This window comes from Aristolochia californica, unplaced genomic scaffold, assembly GCF_029961685.1.
Source record: "Aristolochia californica isolate CCGP_79_NKW_82.1479 unplaced genomic scaffold, dmAriCali1.0.hap1 SCAF_16, whole genome shotgun sequence".
Lineage (NCBI taxonomy): Eukaryota > Viridiplantae > Streptophyta > Magnoliopsida > Piperales > Aristolochiaceae > Aristolochia > Aristolochia californica.
The window spans coordinates 455,375-476,967 of NW_027181837.1; the positions used below are offsets into that span (position 1 = coordinate 455,375).

Genomic DNA, 21,593 nt, shown 5'->3' on the forward strand with positions numbered 1-21,593 from the left:
CTTTATTTGATTTTTCGTTCAACCATCGAAGAAGAAAATCATGAAAAAGGAGAACTGGCCGGGGGACGCCCTCTTCCTCCTTCTGTTGCCTGTTCAATTACCGATTAGAGGCGTCATGGCAGGGATTGCCGCCCCCACCCCCACCCCCCCATCCTCACCCTCAATACTGTCGCGCGTCCTTGGAGGGAGATCGGAGGGAGGAAGCTCTCAGAAGGTTACCCGGTTCGTATAACCCTACCTCTTTTTAGCATAATTATTTTTATTACTATTTATTTCATTAAGAATTAATTTATATTTAAATTGTATAATTTTTTAATTATTCACAATCAGTTAATTTATAAAATTCATAATTATTTACCATTTTTTAGTTATATTAAGTAAATAAATGTAGTTAAGAAATAATCATTAATTATATTCAAATTCTAAGTTGTGTTATTTAATTAAAATTTATTTAGTATTAAAATTAAACTATTGTACATTTAATTTAATTTCATGAAATAAATTATTTAATAAAATAAAATAAGTATGAATTTAATAATTGACCATATTTAATAGTAAAATTCATTTGATCTAATTAAAAATATTTTATAACTTTAAAATTATCTAATAGTTGCATGAGTTTCATTCTCTCCTTAGGTCTCTCATCATAAATTTATTTATTAATGGATTTTTTCTTCACTCTATGGGGTGCATTTTATAAAAAACATACTAACAATAAGTTAAGAGTTTGGGGTTGCACCAAGCCGAACTAGCTCGCAAACCATTCGAGTTCGGTACGAGCTCAAACTTGAAATAAGGCTCGTTAAGTATAACAAGTGAAACTAAAGATTTTTCAAGCTCAGTTTGTTAACTCGTGAGCTGACTTGTTAATATAGATTTTTTTATGAAAATACCATTTACTCTAAATTCTCTCGTCTATTCCCTTTTTAATTAGTTGATAATCCCTCTTATTTACCTAAAAGATAATCGATTATTTAACCCTTTTGGGTCCTTCAATATCTAATATTGTTGTTTGCCAATGGAATAAACACTATTGATGGAGGTGTTTGTTCTTTATTTTAAGTCTATTAAGCTGGTTATTATACATTAGTATGTTCCATTGTAAAGTATTGGACTCATCTTTGATAGTAATTTCATCAAGATATTAAGTTAGTTATTATATATTAATATTTTATTTATTTATTTTTAGTAATTTATTTAGTTTTTACTTTTAAATATAGGTTGAAGTTCCAGTTCAATCTAGAGCTCAAACTCAATTAAAATTTTTAGGCTCGAGCTCGATTCTAATTTTAGGCTCGATGCTGAGCTCGAGTTCGAAGTATTCAAATCAAGTCAAGCTCGAACATATGTAGGTTCAAACTTGCTCTGCTCGATGCAATAACTAGTTACAATACTCTCCAAAAAAATTGATCTCCCTGAAGTTCACTTTCACTTTAGTTTCAGTAAAAGATCTATAATTTTGGTGCATTAAAACCCTTTGTTGAATTTAGGATCCCTTTTCCATGATCACGAGCAAGAGAAAGAAGAAAGAAAAACGAGAAAAGGGGAGGAAAGCTCTCGGTAGATAAGAGAGAAAAAATAAAAGGAGAAGAGTGGGTTGCGCCAAGTAAGGAGAGGGAGAGAGAGAACCAACTAGGGATTGAATGTGTGACTTGATTAATTTCGACTTACAAGACCTCTCTTTATAGTTGAAGAGGAGGTAGAGTCCTTATACAACTTATCATTCAATCCTAATTACATTCCAACTTTAACTCTTCAATATAAGTAAGTCTATTTAAACTAAACAACTAGAAGACCAACTTGAGTAGAACTAGAGTCCTTTATCATTCACGTGAGGGGAATGGATAAGCCAGCTCGTAGCTTTATCCTTGTGGGCCCCTCATGATCTCCCAACGCACCTTGATAAGAGTGCAAGCTCGTGAGATCTTTGTGGGTCCTACTTGATCTTCAAGTCTTCTAAATCAATTCAGCTTGTGCTTCTTGCTTCCTTAACTCGTGCTTGCTTTGGGAGAGGACTCTTCTTGGTGTCCCACGTCCTTTAGGACTCTTCTTGATGATCTACGTCCTTATAGTGAGTCCCACCAGCTCGAGTATCATGGTGAGTCCCACATTGTAACCATGTTGAAACCAGTGCGCTAAAAGGCTCGAACCTTATAGGAAAGTAACCACATGGATCTTATATAAGGACGGCCCGATATAACTATCTCAACACTCCCCCGCACAAGGAAACCCGTGGAAATTCGGGGCCCGTAGAAAGCGCACGGGGACAATCGTGGAAATGTGGCGGGAACGGAATTCGAACTCGGGACCAACCTACTCTGATACCATGTTGGATATGTTTACTATTTAACGCAACAAAATTGTTTATATATAATTTTTTTAGTTGAAGTTTGGAAGCTTATTTTTTAGATTTAATATGCAAAAATCAAGTCAATAGTGGGTATTTTAACCTCAGCAAGACGCTTAATCTGATAAATGTAGTTACTTAGTTCATCAGCCTCACCTATAATCAATAATCAATCTGAGTTGTGTTTTCATGCATTTCTTTTTAAAACCTGGAACCCACGTTATAGTCCTCATTCAAAACTCTGACGGAGGGAGTGAAATTGCAGGCGATGATCCATCTATCATTTTTTATTGCCCGGACCAAGCCACGGTATTTTAATTCTTGGCCATCTTTCTGTTAGAAAAGCTGGTAACGCCTATGCTTGGAGGATAGCATCTGGTAAGATACACTGATCACCAAATCCGAACCTCCGAACTGCTTCTTCCAGATTCGGATGTTAACCACTCCCAACTACCCTATTCGTGCTCACCAAACTCTTCAGAGATGCATTTTCAGGAAAAGAAAAAGAAAAATCTGGAAGCGACTGCATCATCATCATCATCATCTTCTTCTTCTTCTTCTCTAGATTTCATTACTGTAGTAAACCGCAAATATCACGGCATTCTGATATGTATGTACGGGATTAGCAGCAGAAAGCAAATATAGAGAGGTGAGTGGGTCTTCATCTCATCATGGACATGGAAGAGAACTGGGAAAGCAGGTGAGGGAATGATGAGTAAGGAAATGCAAAGAGGGCACAGCCCCCGGCGTCATCTCCATTCCAGGTCCTTCTTTTGATCTCATAAATAATTATTGTGTCCCCCTTGCTGCATGTGTAAATACGTCAAACAGATACACAACCCCGATACTGAGAACCTTCCTGAGCGAATGAACTACTGGTGGGAGTTCCATCCAACAGAATGATTTAAGCAGAAACATTATTATGAGAAGTAAGAGTGCACATGACTTTCAATAAGGTGGACTAAGGGTTTTGATTCTAAACTTGAAAAGCAAAGTAATTCTCAATAGTTAGATTGTAAAATCCAAAGAAGTACTGCCTACTGGTAAGAGCAAGAATATATCTAAAAGGAAGAGGCTTGCAGAGTTTGATTGAAAAGAATAGGAAAGCCTCTTTAGCTTTCATGGGGGAAGGAGTAAGCAAGAATAAAGTGTCTTTCGACTTTCATTTCATGACAGAGGAGAAACCATGCGGTCCTAAAGGTTATGGTTCCCCCAAAGTGGGTTTTCTTTGACTTACAACAGCAATCATAGTACCAATAGATACCGAAGTGGGGTCTCAACCCAGTAAATGATTAAAGGGTACTTCCTTGGGCAGGCCTTATCAGGCACAAAAGCTGAGATGTGGGGCAGATGACACACGAGCTGTCATGCAATTCATCTCTCTCTTTCAGTTCTTAATTAGTTTTTTTTACAGAATTTTCCCTTTTCTGCTTGTCTTCTGGGTTGGGTTGGGTTTTATTTGCCTGGTGTAGAAGTATAAGCTTCATTAGAAAAAGGGTTCAAACTTCAAACTTGAAATGCTCTACTTTCAGGTGGAGTCTTGGAAATAGATATTTGGAAGAATATTACAGTCAAGAAGGATGACAGGACTCCATGTTAGAGAACAGGGAGCACGGGCGACTTGGTTCACATGGCAGGGGAGTCCTGTATACGATCAGTGCTTCGAAATCCAGATGGGTTTGAATTAGAACCTGCAATCTTTGTCTGTCTTGTTAAAGCAAAATGATCTACTCAAGGGGTCGGCATGGATTGGTTTGGCCGTGAGGAAACTAGAACCAAAAAAGTTTCCAACAAACAAGAAAAAAAATGAGAAAGACCCATGCTGCTGGTCCAATGCCACTTTCATCTCTTTCGTCTCGATGCCTCTGAATCGTGCTGTTGATGTATTATGAGAGATCGATGCAGTAAATTCTGGTATGCTCGCCATGATTACGCTTGGTGGCTACAGAAATGATGCAAGTAACAGCTGCGAACAGGTCCATGGCTGTAGTTTTTTCAGAATTAAAAGGCGCCGCAGGCCATTATGAATAAAGCATAAGGGTAATGAAATATCCCTTGCTGCGATTTACAAGAACAGAAGGTCCATGGAGGCCTGAAAATTGAATAAAAATAAGGTAACATAGAAGTCCATGATTGGGTTTTTTTCAAATAAGAAAGGCAGGATGTTTGGTATCCGTTGCTTTCCTCAGCTTGGTAGGTAAATACCAAAAGGAAAGTGGTCAACAACATGAGCCATGGGTGTCATGGGGCCCTCTCCTTTCTCTCTCCTTTCTATTCAGTGAAAAAACTGCCACAACTTCTCTTACGATTTGCCATCAACTTAAATTATGTCATGGATCTCAATAAAGGCAATCCAATTATTCGATTAAATCTCCTCTTATGACAAGTTTGTGTTAAATAATACTCAAAAAGGGTCCAAGAACAGACCCTCTTATCTGCTCCCACCGTCTTCTCCACTTTTCCTTTTCCTTTTTTCTTGTTTTTTTTAATGTTCTTGTCACTTATTGCTAGCCTCAGACAAGAATGAAAGGAGGTCACTTCTCCTTTTCTGCTGTTCTCTTCTGTTCTCTTCTGCTCCTCTACAGTCAAAGAAACCTAGACCAAAAAAAAAAAAAACCAAAAACAAAAACAAGATAGTGTTCAACTGAATTAGACTGGAGTAACCCAAGATAGAGCCTGAAAATCCCAACTCGTGATCTTTTCTCTTTCCTTCACAAACAACCACCACTGCTGATTGCGGATTGCGGATTGGAGAGAGTAGGGATTTAATGGGAATAATTTACACATGGGGTGACCCATATGAATCCAAACAAATGACACGGCAGAATCAACCCTAGGTTTTATTCAACCAAGGCATTTGGTAGAGAAATCTCCAATAACTAATCACAGGTTTCTTACTGTAGAATGAATGGCCTCTTCCTCAAAATAATGGCGGATAGCCCACACTGCACAATGGTGTATATATCTTACAGCTTTTTGTCAACTTAATTTATCCTCTTTGTCCCCAGAAAATTATAGAAAATTCTTCATCTCCCATCCAAGACTCAGTAGTTTTTATCTCTTCCCAATATTCTCATTGCTATTCTATTCCATTTCTGCAGTCTCAAGAGCAATGCACGTGGAGGCTCACTCGTCAACAGCCTCACCACGGAACCAGAAAGAGATGGGGAAGGAGGAAACGAAGGTGCTCACCAGTGAAAAAGGTAAAATTTTCATTGGGTTGAGGAGATTGTTAATTGAAATGGCGAGTGCTCCAACGAGATGAAGCTGGACATCATCAATTAGCTGATCCGTGCGACGGACCCTGTCCCATCCCAATATCATCACATTAAAATTTTCTTACCCAGATACGAGATGGTAGTTGAACCTGGGCCTGTGCCCTACCCCTCATGAAACTTCACAGATTACACCCCAGTTTTGGTGTATATCGGCGACAGACGATGAGAAAGACGACGGAGAAGATGACTGAAGTTACCAAAACACTGCATTTTTGTCACAAGCATTTTTGTTGTTTGCTGAAATGCCAAAGAAAAGGAGAGGAGAAAGCAGAGTGGCAAAAAGCTGAAGATACTTGGAACGTCGTACGTGTGAGCATGAGGGGGCACAAGGCACATGCGAGACAAGTTCAAAAGAGGACAAGTTAGTCTACTTCATGGCTACTTTTTTATGTTTTAGAGCCCAGACTAGACATTGAAAATTTTCTCATATCGTATAATTTATGCCGCCTGAGTTCTTCGGTATTCAGTGGCGAACAGGAAGCACTTTAATTGCGCAAAAGCTATCCTCTTTTCATCGTTATAATGGAAGGAAATTGAAAAAAATATACGTTACGTGCATGGGCTAGCTTATTGGCCCTTCTTCTCCTGGTGTAAACTGATCCTTTTCTCTGTTGTCCAGTAACAGATGGACCCAAGGTGTCAGCTGAGTCTTGTGCGTGGTAGCAATCGTCGCCGCCGTAATTGAAGGGGAAATGGCGTTTTCAAACTGCAGACTCTGTCACAGTACTACAACAGCGATGTTTGAACATTGAAGTAGCTGCTCCCATGGTGGCCATAAATAAGCGTTCACCGCTCGGAATTTAATCGCCTTGCCGATACCAGTCCAGAATTTCTGTTCGTGTAATTAAAGAAGAGATGTGATGAGAGTCTAGAGTGACTCTCGCTGGATTCCCACAGGACTGTACCACCAACCGATTTACTGATTCAGCTACTGGTCCTGCACAAAATCGTCTCAGACTGAACTCTGTCGCTCGACGGTCAACCAGTTTTAAAACCCTCTGCACCAGTGCTGGGTATCGTCGTCCTTGTGAATGAGGCAAGAGAAGGTTTCCTTTTGAGTGTTCATGGAAGAGGCAAGAGAAGGTTTTTGCGTTTTAAACTTCAGTAGATGTGACATAACTATCCATCTAGAATGCCAGACGACATAATTGTCTGGATTCATGGAGTCAAGTTGACAGTTCTCAAATCTTATACGACATCACAGTGGACGTCAAGTTCCAGGAGGAGGTGCCCTCGTTAGCAGTTACCGCAACAGGTGGCTTGCAATTACTCTGAATGCCGTTGAAAAGACAAGACTTGGAGAATGGAACGCGCATGGGGGCACTGAGAGTAGCAATGTTTATTTGGTCATTTACGCAAACAGGTTATGGGACAAGAGACAAAAGTGCCCTAAACGAGAGAAGGGGCGTGTCTCCGGTTTCCCGGTTTCTAGCTCTCGTTTCTCGCACAAATGTCCGTAAAGCTCAGGGCATCAAAGCAGAAAGCAAAAAAATGGAAGAAATCGGGAAATACAACTCAGAGATTCATCCTGTGCACAACGTCGGGACTGACCGTGGCTTGTCAAATCAATGGGTGAAATGAAAGGACGAGAGCATGGAAAAGCCGACGAGGCATTTGAGCTGAAATTTTTTGGATGTGAAGTGACTCCCGTTTGAATAAGAGGCTTTTTAAAGCAAAGATTTTAGCGGTGAAGAAGCATTTTGAGGAGCCAGTCTCGGTAATTGGAAACAATGGGTATTCTCCTCATTAAAGCAGCACACAGATTATGATGTTTCTAGCCCCATCACAAATCTCCGATACCTTCCGGTTTCCGTTTTTCACAGAGAAATTCCAGACTCTGAAGTAGCAACATGAGAGAGAAGGCGAAAGAGAAGACAACAAACAGAAACCCACCAATGCATTCTGTACAGAAATTGGACCAAAGATTACTTTACCAGTTTACCTCGCCTTAATCAGTTAGAAAAGAAAAAGGAAAGAAAAAAAAAAAAAGTAAAAACCAACCCAAAGACAAAGAACACCCGCAATAAACAAGAAAAGCGCCCATCTAAACAAAACCCCGATGTTCCATTAAATGCTTAGGAGATCAGTTGGAGGAGGCCGGGGCGGTGTTGTTTGTTGTTCTTTTGTTTCTTTACCGGCAACGGCAGACTCCGTCGATGGTGGGGAAGGCTCATTCGGCGAATCCCCTTGTTTGGCCGGGGCCTTTGGGAGCTCTGTCAAGATCTGAACGACTTCCCTCATTGTGGGGCGCTCGACGCTTTGTTCTTCCACACACAGCATCGCTACATAGAAGACGTGCATCACTTCGTGGAGAGGGACGGTAGGGAGACGAGGGTCCAGGATTTTCAGTACGCCTTCCTTGTTTGAATCGGTCATTTTTCGGACCCATTGCACAATATCGACTCCATCGCCGAACTCTCCAACAGGTTTTCGACCTGCGACAAGTTCAAGAAGAACCACTCCGAAGCTGTAGACGTCGCTCTTTTCATCAACTTTCAGGGTGTAGGCATACTCTGCAGGAGTTATTAATGGAACTATTAAGTGAAGTATTGGAAATTGAACCTGAAAGTTAATCCTCAGATAAACTTAACAATGCCCCTTTGTTCATAACCAACTGGAATCTACAGATCAAAATAAGCATTCTAAATTGACAGAGCTGCAAGCGACAGGGGAGGAGGAATAAACCTGCGAGTATGACTAACAGAGTGAATAAAGAGAAAGATTACAGACGACCCTTTGATATGTTAGTTAAAATCAAGAGAGCAGCTTTAGAAGCAAAGATTTTACGATACTATGAGATTGAATAGAAGAGGAGAACGAGATTAGAACCTTGAGCACACCTTTTAAAAGCAAACCTTTTAACGAAAACCCAATTCAGAACGAGATAGCCAGCCCTAAACGAACAGGTCAATGAAAACAAGTGCAATAAATAGATAATCGCAGTGAAGCAAGGACGGTATTAATTGATTTCTTACCTGGAGCAATATATCCGTATGACCCAGCGATGGCGGACATGCATTCTGAAGTACCCGAATCTTGCAGAAACTTGGCGAGACCAAAATCAGCGACATGAGCCTCGAAATTGGAATCAAGAAGAATATTGTTCGATTTCACATCACGGTGTAAGATCAAAGGCGAGCAATCGTGGTGAAGATAACACAATCCCTTGGCGGCCTCCACTGCAATCTTATACCGAGTGTCCCAGTGCAAGTGGCCCCCTTTCTTCCCGTGAAGAACCTCTCCCAAGCTTCCGTTGGGCATGTACTCGTACACCAAAAGATTCGTTTCGTGGTTGGAACAGAATCCAAGCAACCTCACAATGTGGCGATGCCGGATACTCCCAAGAGTCTGAATCTCTGCCGAGAACCCATGATCGTGGGGGGATCCCCGGCTCATGGCCGGTAGTCTTTTTACTGCCACCTGATCTCCATTGGGCATCGCCCCCTTGTACACGATCCCCGCCCCGCCTTTACCAATAATGTTATCCTCTTTCAAGCAGTCCAGGACGTCGTCGCAGGTAAAATCCAATCGCTGGAATGCCGTCAGTTTCCAAGCTCTAGCTCCGCTGGCCTTCTTTAGCGATCGGGCCTTGATGATGGCCGCAACGGCAAAAGCAATTGAGCACAGGAGAAGGCCGAGGACAAGGAGGAGTTTCAGTGAAGCAGAGAGGGGCCCCTTGACGTGTGTGGAGTGGGCCCCGTTTAACTCACCATTCTTGCAGGGGCCTAGGTATGGTCCGCAGAGACCAGGGTTGCCGAGGAAAGAGGTCGAATTGAAGTAGCTGAACTGGCCGGTGCCGGGAACCAAACCGGAGAGATTATTGTACGAAAAATCAACTGAAGTTAAGCTCTGCATCGTGGAAATGGATGCCGGAATAGAACCAACAAGATGATTCCGCGACATGTTCAAGTAATTCAAGATTCGCATACTCGTAATCTCGTCCGGAATCTCTCCAGAGAGCTCATTCTGGCTGAGATCCACGAACGTGAGCAACCGGCATTTGCTTATTTCCGGCGCTATTGGCCCTGAAAACTTGTTATCACGAAAGTCTAACTTCGACAGCTGCTGCAACCGTCCAATCTCGGTAGGGATTTTGCCCGAAAATTGATTACCATCCAAAAGAAGCTTCTGAAGACCCGAGAACTTCCCAATGGAAGGCGGGAGGGACCCAGAAAGCCGATTATTTGAGAGAGTAATTTGGCCGAGATTAGCTGAGATTGAATCGATCTCTGGGAACTCACCGACGAGGAGGTTATCTTGAAGCTCGAATTGCTGAAGCTCGGGTAAGCTCAACAATCCCTTTGGGATAGATCCATTGAGGTAATTTTCACCCATACGAATCCGGCTCAAGGATTCGCATCGACCAAGGGAATCCGGGATTTGTCCGAAGAGGGCATTTCCTAACGCGATAATGGTTTGGAGCCGGTTACCGGAGCATAGGTCCGGCGGTAGAGTTCCCGTGAGCTTGTTCGATGAAAGATCTAGTAGCTGAAGCTTGCCGTTCGTTCCGAGCTTCACCGGGATGCTTCCAGTGAAATTGTTCTCCCAGAGCTGCAAGACTTCGAGGCCCGGGAGGTCGCCGATGAAGTCCGGAATCGAACCATGGAGCTTGTTCCGGAACAGATTCAAAAGAGTGATGTTTTTCAGTTGTGCGAACTCAGCTGGAATCTCACCAGCAAGCATGTTATTTGACAGATCCATGGATTTTAAACTGTATAAGCTCCCCAGCTCAGGCGTGATCTTACCGGAGAGTCCGTTCACCTGTAAAAACAAAGTATCGAGGTTGTGAAGCTTGCCGATCTCCGGCGGTATTTCACCGGAGAGTGCACAGTTGGCCATGTCGAGCCTCACCAGTGCCGTCAGATTTCCAATCTCAGGCGGAATACTTCCTTCATAGGCATTGTAGTAACCCAAATAGAGCTCCTTGAGTCGGGTGAGGTTTCCAATTTCGGGCGGGATAGCTCCCCCGAGCTCGTTGCCAGAAAGCGCCAAATACTCGAGATACTCCCACCGGCCGTACTCCGGGGGTATTTTCCCAGAGAAGTAGTTGCCTCCAAGGTGCAAGTGGCGGAGGTTAGACATCTCCGTGACCTCCAACGGCAAAAGACCGGTGAGATTATTGTTGTACAGATCGAAAACTTCCAACACCTTCAGCTGCGCGAGCTGGTGAGGAAACGTCTCGTTAAAGATATTGTTGCTGAGATTCAAGTGGCGGAGATTAGGTATCCAGGAGATCTCCGGTGGAATGGGTCCAGAAAAAGTATTAACAGCGAGCGAGAGGTTGACGAGGTTGGTGAGGTACCCAACGCCTGTCGACAAGACACCGGAGAGGTTCATGTTGGTCAAGTCGAGAGCGAGGACGAAGCGGCCAGATGAGTCGCAAGTGATGCCGTTCCAAGAGCAATGGGGAGTGGAAGGGGTCCAAGACAAGAGGGAAGCTTGAGGGTCATCGGAAATGGAGGCTTTGATTGACAACAGAGCTCGGAACTCAGACATCCGTCCGGCAACGGACCCTCTAGGAAAATGGAGGAAGAGAAAGAGTAGAAGAAAGAAAGACATTTTTCTCTTCTGTGCTTCCATTATTCTCACCCTTGCAGAGAGCGATGGAGGCGAGGAGGGGAAGGCAGAGTGAGGCAGAGCGAGAGGCAGACCTTTTTTATTGGCGCTTTTTTTTTTTTTTTTAATTTAAATTTTAACTTTTTAATGATCTTTGTTGTATACGATGAATACCTTACGAATACTCGAATTTAATCCACTCGAGGGCTTTGCTTTGGATGCCGCTCTTTTTTTCATGCCTTCCTGTGGGCCCCAAGGGAGACATACGGCCCCCAAATGATCGTTCCTGCTCCCAGTCCCCTAAGCAATCTAATCTAAAGGCTAGAGTAGAGAGCCTCCACCAAGATATCAAACCAACTCTAAAGATGAACGGCTGCAATTAAGCCTTACGTGGGGACGCCGGGGCCCGCGTCTGGAAGGTGGTAAAAATAATTTTGTCCAAAGTTCGAAGGATGAAGCATGATAAGATGAAAGGTAGTCAAAATGAAGACCGGCTGACACTTTTGCCCTCATCCTGCCTCCAAAATTCCACCGGTTTGCCTCACGGGACCACATGTTTTCTCTTTTCCAGGGAAAAGTTGACCCAGCCGTTCTCCCGAGGAAGACGCCGTGCGTGCCTAATCCTCTCTCGTTAAAATACCCAAACTACCCTGTCCGCCTGGCTCGCATTTAATTCGGTTCTGCGGCTCCGTCGCTTTCCGGTTCAGACCGGGTCGTATTCGCGCCTTTCCGGGGTCAATTTCGACTTTTCACATTACAGCTTCCCAAGGTCGGATTTGGTGGTCATTATTTTATTTTGATTAAGCGAAAATCAGGGTTTTAAATTTGCGTGGTTTTGTCTTTCGCTTGAGAGGTGTCCGTCAGCGTCATCGTCCCCCTTTGTCTGTGGCCTTTGGATGCTACCCTGCCTTTCTCTCTTTAGTTCCTTTCGCTGCCATAACCCCCACCTTCTAGAACCCTTCATGTGACAATGACCAAAATATTCCCTATTTTAACCCTTAAATAAATTTATCATCATAATCTTGATTAGTCTGCACGTGCGTGGACATGTTCATCTCCACTTAACCCACTCGGTCCATAAATATCATCTCTATCAATTATGATTCCCGATTCCATTAACTAATTCAATGCAATTAAAAGTCCCCACATTATTTAAATAATTATTTTCCATGGATGGAGAGCGGTGAAGCTTTTTTGTCTCAACATCTGTCTCCATCTCCAGCTGCCTCACTGGTGCGACAGAGAACAAGACATATACAACCTTGCGCCCTCTCACTCCACTTGTGTCGCCACTTCGAAGAAACTGGTAAATGTTTACATGGTTCGTATGGAAGAAGAAGTCTGTTTTCAGTTCTTTTTGTTTGAGCTGCAACAACTCTCATGAAATTCTGATCAGTTCTGCATTTTTTGGCTGTCCGGAAAATAAAAATGGAGATAACAAGAGTGCAAAAAAGGCAAAAAAAGGGATTTCAAACTTTCAAGAGTCTTTTACGTAGTGGGAGTAAGAAGCAGCAAGCAATGCGGCTCCGATTCCGGAGCCATCGTCCAAATGCTTGATCATCACTTGGCTGCGAAGCTGGTTTCCGAGCATCTCATTAACAGTACCGTGCAGATAATCTCTGTAGAGACGATAATGCTCGTAAAGCTCCCCATCGACGGCAACTAACATTTGTTGCTGCACTTTCATCTTATCCATCTTCTTCAATATACCCACTATAGCAGCTGCAGTCAAACGTGCTGCTCTGTTGGTCACGATGTCGCAGATCTTCACCGCCAGCTCTCGTAACTGTGGACTGGAATATGCAATCTGCCATTAAAGAAACTGGGTTACCATCTTCCCACGACTCTCTGTTGTCTAAAGTCCTGATCAGTTGCCTTAAATGGGTCGAAAATTACAGAACCAGAGCAGCGGAGAGATTTGAGTGCTCTTACCCCTAACCTTTCCTTCAACTTTTCTGCAACTACCTCAAGACCTTCTGATGTATCTTGATGCATGGCAGCCATATCAGAAGTCCTGCACATTACAGCAACTACGGGTAAATCAATTATCGTTTCCCAAAGAAAATAAAACTAGCAGTAATGTGGTGAACTTAAATAGCTTGATTTTGTAAGAAATTTAGCTAAACATGAGCTAATAGGCAACAGAAATAGCTAAACTACCAGATAATTAAACTCCTTTTATTTGTTCCCATTCAAAGAAAAGTCTCACAAAATAGGCAACAACAGAAATGGGTAATAAATCGCCATAACCTGTTCTGATTCTTACCCATTCATGGCCTTAATTTTAGCTGGCTCTGTAAAACATTTTAGAAACCAGTAAATCATTCAGATGTTTTCAGCCACTGTGAGAATTCATTATCATAATTCCTCAGGCATAGAATACCTCAATGCAAAAGGAATTCTTAATTTCGGTGGAACAGAGTCGCCTGGTAGAGATGTTTCTTCGGATAGTCGTAACAGAGCCTTTCTCACTATCTCACCCAAACACATCCCTGATATGAGCTTATCAAAGATCTATGCAGAAAAAGAGAAGCTTAATTAAGATACTAAATGAAAAACTGTTTAAGCATTAGTAACACAAAAGTTAGGGTGAACAACAAAATTACCTGTTCACCAGGATTCAAGCTCTCTACATCCAACGAAATATCAAATTCTGTGATTGGGAGGTCCCCAGAGTGAAAATTTCCCCACTCGATATTGATAACCTGCAAAGCACAGAAAAGTTTAATCGACGTTATCTTTGATCCCAGTTGAATTCTGATTAGAATTCTGATTTGCAAAGAGAATCGAGGAATCAAGGAGAGGTTTCTGTAAATCGAGAGACATAATCACCACTGCAGATAATTGAAAGATTACTAACCATCTCACCGGAGAGAGGGAGCGGCCCTTCACACTTGGGAATACTGAGTGCGTCTTCTACATAGGAGGCATTAGTGCCCATTCCAAGGATAACAGCAGCGACAGCATTAAAGCCAAAGTATCTTCCGCTGGCCAAAGTGGCAACAGTGTCGTTCACCTGCTTTCAAAGATTATTAACCTCAAGCTAGCAAAGAAGGTGAAAGAAGTGAATGAAAGAAGTGATTACCAGTTCAGATACATGCAGATGCACACCCTTGTTCTGTAGGGCCTTGTTGATTTCTTCTACCATATCCTTCCCCTCCTGTTTCCATTCAAAGGGTTAGCAGAGTCATAATTGAGACACGAAATGGCATTACTGGATTCGAATGTTACGAGTTTCCCTTAACTGTGTCCTTGAGTGGGAAACCCTTGCTCCACTGAATGACAGTTCTGTTGGAGTCTTGGTAGACAGGAAATGATACTGCAAAACCGAGTTGCTTCTGTCTTCCAGATGGGACATGGAAGCTCTCGTCTTCCGTTGATAGAAAATTTAGGAGCTCGCCAGCAATGAAGTCGAACAAATCCTTCAAACACAAATTCGTTTCTCCATTTTTAGAGTCTAGAAGACGGATCACAGAATGCACGGTGGAATAATCAGATAAGATAGGACTACACCTTCAAAGAGCCAACCATTAAACTAGCCGGAATTGGAACCGCCTTGACTTCTTGGTTAATTACACGAGAGTCCTTTCCTCCCATCTTTACACGAGAGAGGCGGAGATCTGTCCTTCCCAGATCAAGTCCGTAGAACAATCCTTCTTCATCTCTGCAATAATAGCCATTCAATAACGTTTGAAAAAAAAAAAAAAAAAAACCGCAAAGCAAGTGGTTAGATCAAAGGGTACCCAGTTGGAAGTGAATCGATGTCCGTGACAATCATCTGGAGGCCACTGCTATCATTCGAAGCGAGCCCGATCTGCATGTGGAAGGCCATGGCGTCAGCGAGCTGCCATAGCTTTTTCACTGGAGTAGCACCCTGCTTAGTGAACTTCTTCACGAATCGGTTGGCTCGTCTCCATTGCCGCGTCCTCTTCAGCTCCTGGTGCACTAGTAATGCCACCAGAGCCATCACCGACAGTGCTCCGGCAACTACCACGCCTTTCCTCATTCTCTTTCTTCCCTGAATTGAATCAGTTTGCTCGTTCCTTGGTGCTCTCTTTCTCTGTAAATCTCAAAGATCGTGGAGATTTCACAATTATCGGATCAGGAAGAGTTAAACACGGAGTTGGGGCATCAGTAACTCACTTCTTTCCAACCGTCTATGCTCCTCTCTCTCTCTCTCTCTCTCTCTCTCGTTAGTTTTGTTAGGCCATTGGAATTACACGTATGTTAATCGAAACTCACTAACGAAGCAAGCAATTTTCATGCAAGAACAAGAGAACTATTCAAGCCTTAGGGTTTCTGGACCGCCTTGTTGCTTTGATGATCTTGAAACACATCCTCTTATATGGCATGGCCACATCTCCCATAAATTTACTAGGATTTCTTTCAAGAAATAAACCATCATGAAACATCATCAAATTAGAAATAATGAAAATGCAAAAAAAAAATTAATAAAAAACATTAAATGGTTACAAAACATAGGGATACAAGTCTAAAAATTCCCAAGTTTGTCGCATTAAACCTCTAAAACCTGGTAGATTAAAAGGTTCCTTAATAAGTGACCCAAGTGATGAGTGAAGAGACCATTGTACTCCCCTAGGGAGAATGAATGTTCAGGCAAATGTAAATGTTCGAACAATGTTGTGCAAAACATTGTAAAAGAAACTCTTGAAGGTCTTCAAAATGTGTAAGTGACCTATCTATGTGATTAATAACTCAAGGAAAGATTTTAAGTATTTTCTAATGGTTTTCAATTGATTGGACACCTACATTGAGATCACAATGAACATTCTAGGAAGAAAAAAAATTGGGTTTTGCATAAATAAAGCATTCATGAGTGGTGATTGAGTTTTTGAAGATCCAAGTTGTTACATGTACTTTGAAATCTTTAATAGATCTTTGTTAAGGGTGACTTAACCAGTTGCTAATATTCAAATTACCACTTGGAGCTAAATTTGAAATTAAACAAACATTGGGCTACCTTAAGTTTGTCCCCAAAATTTTAACCAATTTGAGCTTTCTACTTGAAATCTATTGAAGAAATCATAAAAGGGGTCTAAGACACGTCTCATGCAAAACAAGTCTTATAAGTTTCATAGAGTCTAAGGTGAACCTCATACAAGACAAATCCCACAAATGAAACAAACTCAAGGGAAAAACTATAACGAGCGACGATGTTTTCTAGCTATGTTTTGTCTCTTTATTTTATTTTTTACAAGTTATATCTTGGGCTTCGGGTAAACTAGGAAACTAGAACTAGTTTATAATTAAGAAGAACAACACATTGATCTCTCTCATTTCTTTTCTCTCAACGTGCTCTCTCTCTCTCTCTCTTTCGCTTCTTCGTCAAGCATGCCCACCTTGTGAAACTTAAACGTAGGTCGATTAAAGACTATTTGAGTTGTACCCACACAGATTGAGAACATAGAATTGGTGCTTATACTTTGGAAATTGTAGGGCAAGTGCCCCTCAACACCATTGATAGACAAAGATTTTGAGGTGTTGAATCCCATATTATGATCTAGGCCAGAGATCTTTGCTGGGAATTGAGAAGCCTTGTATGGGTCTAAGCCATAGAGCATAGTTGGCAACTAGAACTCAGCCATGGGGTCTAGCTAGGATGGAAAGCCTATTTGAGTGCAAAAGAATTCCTAGGTGAGGGTCTGGACTTGTTTGTTATCATCAAAATTAGGTGAAATGAGGATTTTAAAACTATACCCACTAAGCTAGATAGGGGACAAGTCTAATTAAAATCAATTCACATAGATAATGACACTGCTAACAAGTAACATTTATGATTTCCAACCAACAAGGAAAATAGTAAATTCTCCTCAACCACATAGATTAGACAATAATGTCTCTACATGTATTAATTAAAATGCAACATATTTTCCCTTACTAAGTAATATCCATGGCCTTTTTAATCTAAGTTAATATTTCTTTATGTGCCCACCCCCCACACGACCCATTCGTTTAGGGGTGGTAGACCTAAATCGAAGACCTGTGAGGAGTCCTCGAGCAAAGGATTGTCTTCACTGTGGTGATAAAATCATACTTGAAGTCGTAATCTGCGTGGAAATGTTCTGGAGGAGAGATCTTAATGTACAAATAGAAGATCGCACAGCCGATCGCAGGCCCGACCCAGTAAACCCAATGATCATCCCAGAGGTGACCCCCACGAACGAGCGCGGGCCCTATGCATCTTGCTGGGTTTATCCCTGCGCCTGAGTATCCCTTCTGGTTCGTCACTGTTAAGGAGATAAATACAAGGAGCCCCAGCACGGCACCGACAATGGAGCACACGATGACTGGACCATGAGCTCGGGCCTGTCGTTTGTCAAATGCTATCCAGATGGAACCATAGAGGAAGATAAAGGTGCAGATGATCTCCAGCCAGAGGCCCTGACTGGTTTCGACTCCCACGGACACGGCTCCCTCTGGGCCCTGAGCCACCACCCTGAGAGTGCACCCACCAACCAAGAAGGCCTGCTCTATGGTGTGGCCTACCACGGCCTTGAGCCCTAGCGCGCCCAGCACTCCTCCGCAGCACTGGGCCATGATGTAAACGCTGGCTCGAGTGGGGGAGATTAGACCCAAGAGGGCGGCGGAGAAGGTGACGATTGGGTTTATGTGGCCTCCGGACATCGGTGCTGTTGCCAGTAGTAGTATCGTAATAGAGAGGAAGATGAGAAATGAGATGAGCACGTTCGGGGTTTTTGTGTCGGTCTGGAAGGAGGAGATGACAATGGTGTCGATGAGAAAGACGAGAACAGCCGTGCCGAGGACCTCCGCCAGAGACGCTCGCCACACCTGAGAAATTGAATCCGCAACTGGAATTAGTCGAAGACAACCGGGGTAAAACTGTTCATAAAAACCGTAACTCTCTTTGCATGTACGCTCCAATTTTTCTTAATACTTAGTTTACGCGATAATCGAAAATTGAAGTTCAGCAGAGAAACACCATGGCATTTTTTTGTAATTCTATCCAAGAACCTACCGACAAAGACACAAGTTCTTCTAACCCCAACCTCTCATATAGCAATTGCCTGCAATTAGCGGGACCTTTACTCGCCTCTTCTCTCTTCCCTGCAGCTTCGAATCTAAAAAACAAAGAAGAAGATTTGGCAAAATAAACACTTCAGTGTTTGATAATATGACACAAAAGCCAGAAACCTGAACCAGAACGAGATTAGAGAAGAATAGAGTAAATCAGTGCCTTGATGTGGTAGAGAAAGGCAGAACTCGGCTTCCACCATGTGGGTTTTCTTCATCTGTCAGACCTGTAAAAGTGTCAGCCATTGCAGCTTTTTTATTTTGTTCTCTCTCTCTCTCTGTCTCCCTCCCACTAACTGGTACCCTTGTATGGTTGAACTGGAGTTCATATAGATAACTAGAGATATAACTAGAGATATAGAGGAGGAGAAAGGTCACCAAAAAATAATGCGCCCCATCTAACTTCTCATCTGATATTTTCCGAATTTTGACAAGACGTATTCTTTTCAACAGCTACCCATCAGCCCAATTTAATGGCGACCCTGTATCTTTGTAGAGCCTTTTCGCTTCCGGAAGACGGTCTGGTGAGAATCCCTTCAAAATCTCAGCTTTATATATAAAATTAAATGCCCTGAACAGCCACATGTTGCTCTTGGAGTTACCTCACTACAGAAAACGGGTAAAAGCTCTGTAGATTGAATTCAGAACTCAATAGAAAACTCTGTAGTGAAAACGTATAAGCCAAAACCAGGAACTTTGTTGGATGAATCTTAGCATATACGATAGTTTTCATTTACTTGTTGTTTTCTTGGAATATATATGTAATGTGATGTTGTTCCTTAATGTGAGATTCTAAGTTTAGTTTTCATGATCGTACTTTCGCTTAAAATGTCATCCAGTAATCTGATCTTAAAGCAGAAAGCAAGATGTATAACATGAGGCGGTGAACGCAAGGAAGATGGATAATCGTCGAGATACGTGGCATATGGCACATAACAGCAGAGACACGATATGTCTCTGGTAAACGTAGAGATGAGTGAAGCTTAGCCTGCGAACTCCGCCATTATTGGCCATGGGACCTCTTGGCGACGAGGTTGACTTTCTGGCTGTACGTAGGGCATAAAAGGCTGTTGTGATTAAAGAAGAAGTAGCTTCTGGGATCGTTTTATTGTGCTGAATTGAATTCGAAGTCTTCCCGATCCAACTGCCTCAGCTCCATTGAAGTACCAGTAGAATTCACTGAGCTACTTTGGTTGACGCCATTAATGTCTATCTCAGTCTAGGTCGAAACGTTAATACGCAGCCGCTGCAACTTGATGTTGAAGAGTGGGAACTTGTCAAATTTCATATCAATCATGTCTGACCCACTAATTTAATCCAAATTTTATCTTTTCGAATTATCTATGGAGAGCAATTTTGGATGATAATACGAGAGAATATATATAAGCAATATTTTGAAAAATCAGAGTAAGTTGGCACTAATTCTACATACTCTGATTGTAGAGACTCTTCCAAATTCTTCGATTCTTTCTAGCTTTTTTGGTTTTCCAGCTTTCATCATATTCTCTTTCTTCCCCTAGGGCCCTTTCATCCTTTCTTTATCTCTTTAGTTGATTTGCAAATTGGATCATGTGCAATTTGCAAATTAGCATCTAAGTGAAGACTAACCCTATCAAGTAGGAACTTGACTAGATTTGTCTGGAATTAAATTGCACTGTCCTTTTATGGTCCACTTAGTACTTCCATATTCAGTAGGCAAGACCAATAAGGTCCAACCATGAGATGCTATAGATACAGTCAAGATCACAATCTCATTTTGTATCAAAGGTGATCAGTGGAGAAACAAAAAAATGCAGAATTATTAAGTGCATTTCAGCTTCTCCAAATGATTGTGTCCCACCATAGACTAAAAACCATGATGCATTCTTTCGGTTACAAACCACATACTAGAAACCTTTCCTTCATCTCCTTTCCTTTTTCAGCACTTACAAATTATGTTTGATTCATTGTCTAATTTTTATGAGCATTAGATGACTGGAAGGAGGAAAGGTAAAGGCAGTATGGATGAAACTTTAAAGAGAACATATAACACATGGATGTGTGAGGAAGACAATAAAATGCTTGATTTGCTTATGGAGCAAGTCTATCCAATGGAGTCTGGAAACATGAAGTTTTCAATGAATGTGACAATATGTTTAATTTGGACACAATTAACTAAAACACAAATGAACAATTGAAAAACCGCATGCGGACTTGGAAAAATACCTATAAGATTGTGACAATATGCCTCATCACTAGCGGCTTTGGATGGGATCCAACAACACAGAAAGTCACCACAAGTAAAACAATGTGGCAAGATTACATAAAGTTTGTAAATGTGACATATAATGTTATGTTTCTTGCATTATTAATCAAGATTTTAAGTATTTTAAGCGATAAATTTTCATGTAGGCGTATAGAAAAGCCGATAAGCATAGGCGGGAAGGTTGTCCACTATATGAAAAAATAGTTCTAGTTGTTGAAAATTCTATTGTCATGGGGACAACAAGTCAAACAAGTGTTGAGTCAAAAGAAAACCTTCCAAATATTGTTGAAGGGTCAATGATTGATGACATAGATGAAGATGATGCAATTAGGGATATCCCAATATCTAACTCTATAGTGAGGCTCCTCCGAGAAGCAAATCACCAAGAAATGTTGAGGATAAAATTTCTGCTACTCTGTGTAGGAAGAGATCTGAACCATTAGCTGACAATGTTAAAATGGCCGTTGATACCATTAACAGTATGTCATCAACCCTTTCGAGGATCTTTAGTCCCATACATGCCGATGCACAACTTTCATGGTTCGAAGCTATCGAGGCATTACCTAACTTGCCCAGATAAGTCAAATTTCGTGCCCCACATAGGGGTGGCTTCCGACCGAGCCGACTTGCGAGCGGCTCGGTGCCGGATTGGTTCGATTCGGTATCTCTTGAGTTTGAGATCCGAAATCAACTTGTTTGAGTTAATGTGCCAAGCTCGACTGAATCAAGGTTCAGCTTGAAAGCTCGCTAGTTGGCTCGTTAACGGGCGAGTCACGGGATCGGGACCACGGGAGGGGGGGGGGAGGGGAGGAAGGGGGCGCTCTGGCCGGCCGCTACATCCCCGCCGCCACCCCCCCGAAGTCGATTTTGCATGTGTGAAAGTCACACGTGCGAGATCATAAACAACTAAAAAGAAAAAAAAACTCTTTGTCCCTTCCTTATGGTTCTTGAAGAAATTGAAAATACATTTTAGTAGAAATACGTTTCAAGAGACTATTAGTGGTTTTTTCAATAAATGTTGAAAATACATTTTTAGTAGAAATATAGGGACCATTAATGCCTCATGGTTTTTGAAAATATTTTTCTAATTAGAAATTCTTGTTAAAAATCATAT

The 21,593-nt window shown here is 41.9% G+C and overlaps 3 protein-coding genes across 3 annotated transcripts; all 3 read right to left on the bottom strand.

Moving 5' to 3' along the window:
- Positions 1 to 7,497: 7,497 nt before the first annotated feature.
- LOC137952531 (leucine-rich repeat receptor-like serine/threonine-protein kinase BAM1) lies at positions 7,498 to 11,262 on the bottom strand. The gene is made up of 2 exons (XM_068799608.1): positions 8,601 to 11,262; positions 7,498 to 8,138 (listed from the first exon to the last, which is right to left on the bottom strand). The coding sequence occupies exons 1-2, from the start codon at positions 11,203 to 11,205 to the stop codon at positions 7,693 to 7,695; spliced, it is 3,051 nt and encodes a 1,016-aa protein (XP_068655709.1). The 5' UTR covers positions 11,206 to 11,262; the 3' UTR covers positions 7,498 to 7,692.
- A 1,396-nt stretch (positions 11,263 to 12,658) lies between these two features.
- Positions 12,659 to 15,148, bottom strand: LOC137953470 (hexokinase-1-like). The gene is made up of 8 exons (XM_068800883.1): positions 14,925 to 15,148; positions 14,695 to 14,845; positions 14,267 to 14,341; positions 14,042 to 14,197; positions 13,788 to 13,886; positions 13,565 to 13,695; positions 13,121 to 13,195; positions 12,659 to 12,974 (listed from the first exon to the last, which is right to left on the bottom strand). Exons 1-8 carry the CDS (start codon positions 15,146 to 15,148, stop codon positions 12,659 to 12,661), a joined length of 1,227 nt encoding a protein of 408 aa, XP_068656984.1.
- A 1,777-nt stretch (positions 15,149 to 16,925) lies between these two features.
- Positions 16,926 to 18,570, bottom strand: LOC137953306 (aquaporin PIP1-2-like). The gene is made up of 3 exons (XM_068800639.1): positions 18,398 to 18,570; positions 18,179 to 18,281; positions 16,926 to 17,991 (listed from the first exon to the last, which is right to left on the bottom strand). Exons 1-3 carry the CDS (start codon positions 18,478 to 18,480, stop codon positions 17,170 to 17,172), a joined length of 1,008 nt encoding a protein of 335 aa, XP_068656740.1. The 5' UTR covers positions 18,481 to 18,570; the 3' UTR covers positions 16,926 to 17,169.
- Positions 18,571 to 21,593: the final 3,023 nt, after the last annotated feature.

Coding starts and splice junctions, on each gene's coding strand:
- LOC137953306 (XM_068800639.1), bottom strand. CDS start 18,480: ATGGCTGACACTTTTACAGGTCTGACAGATGAAGAAAACCCACATGGT. Junction 18,282..18,397: donor CCTTTCTCTACCACATCAAG/GCACTGATTTAC, acceptor TTTGTTTTTTAG/ATTCGAAGCTGCAGGGAAGA. Junction 17,992..18,178: donor AAGAACTTGTGTCTTTGTCG/GTAGGTTCTTGG, acceptor TCAATTTCTCAG/GTGTGGCGAGCGTCTCTGGC.
- LOC137952531 (XM_068799608.1), bottom strand. CDS start 11,205: ATGGAAGCACAGAAGAGAAAAATGTCTTTCTTTCTTCTACTCTTTCTC. Junction 8,139..8,600: donor ATACGGATATATTGCTCCAG/GTAAGAAATCAA, acceptor TAACTCCTGCAG/AGTATGCCTACACCCTGAAA.
- LOC137953470 (XM_068800883.1), bottom strand. CDS start 15,148: ATGGCTCTGGTGGCATTACTAGTGCACCAGGAGCTGAAGAGGACGCGG. Junction 14,846..14,924: donor ATCGATTCACTTCCAACTGG/GTACCCTTTGAT, acceptor CTATTATTGCAG/AGATGAAGAAGGATTGTTCT. Junction 14,198..14,266: donor ATCTGCATGTATCTGAACTG/GTAATCACTTCT, acceptor CTTTGAAAGCAG/GTGAACGACACTGTTGCCAC.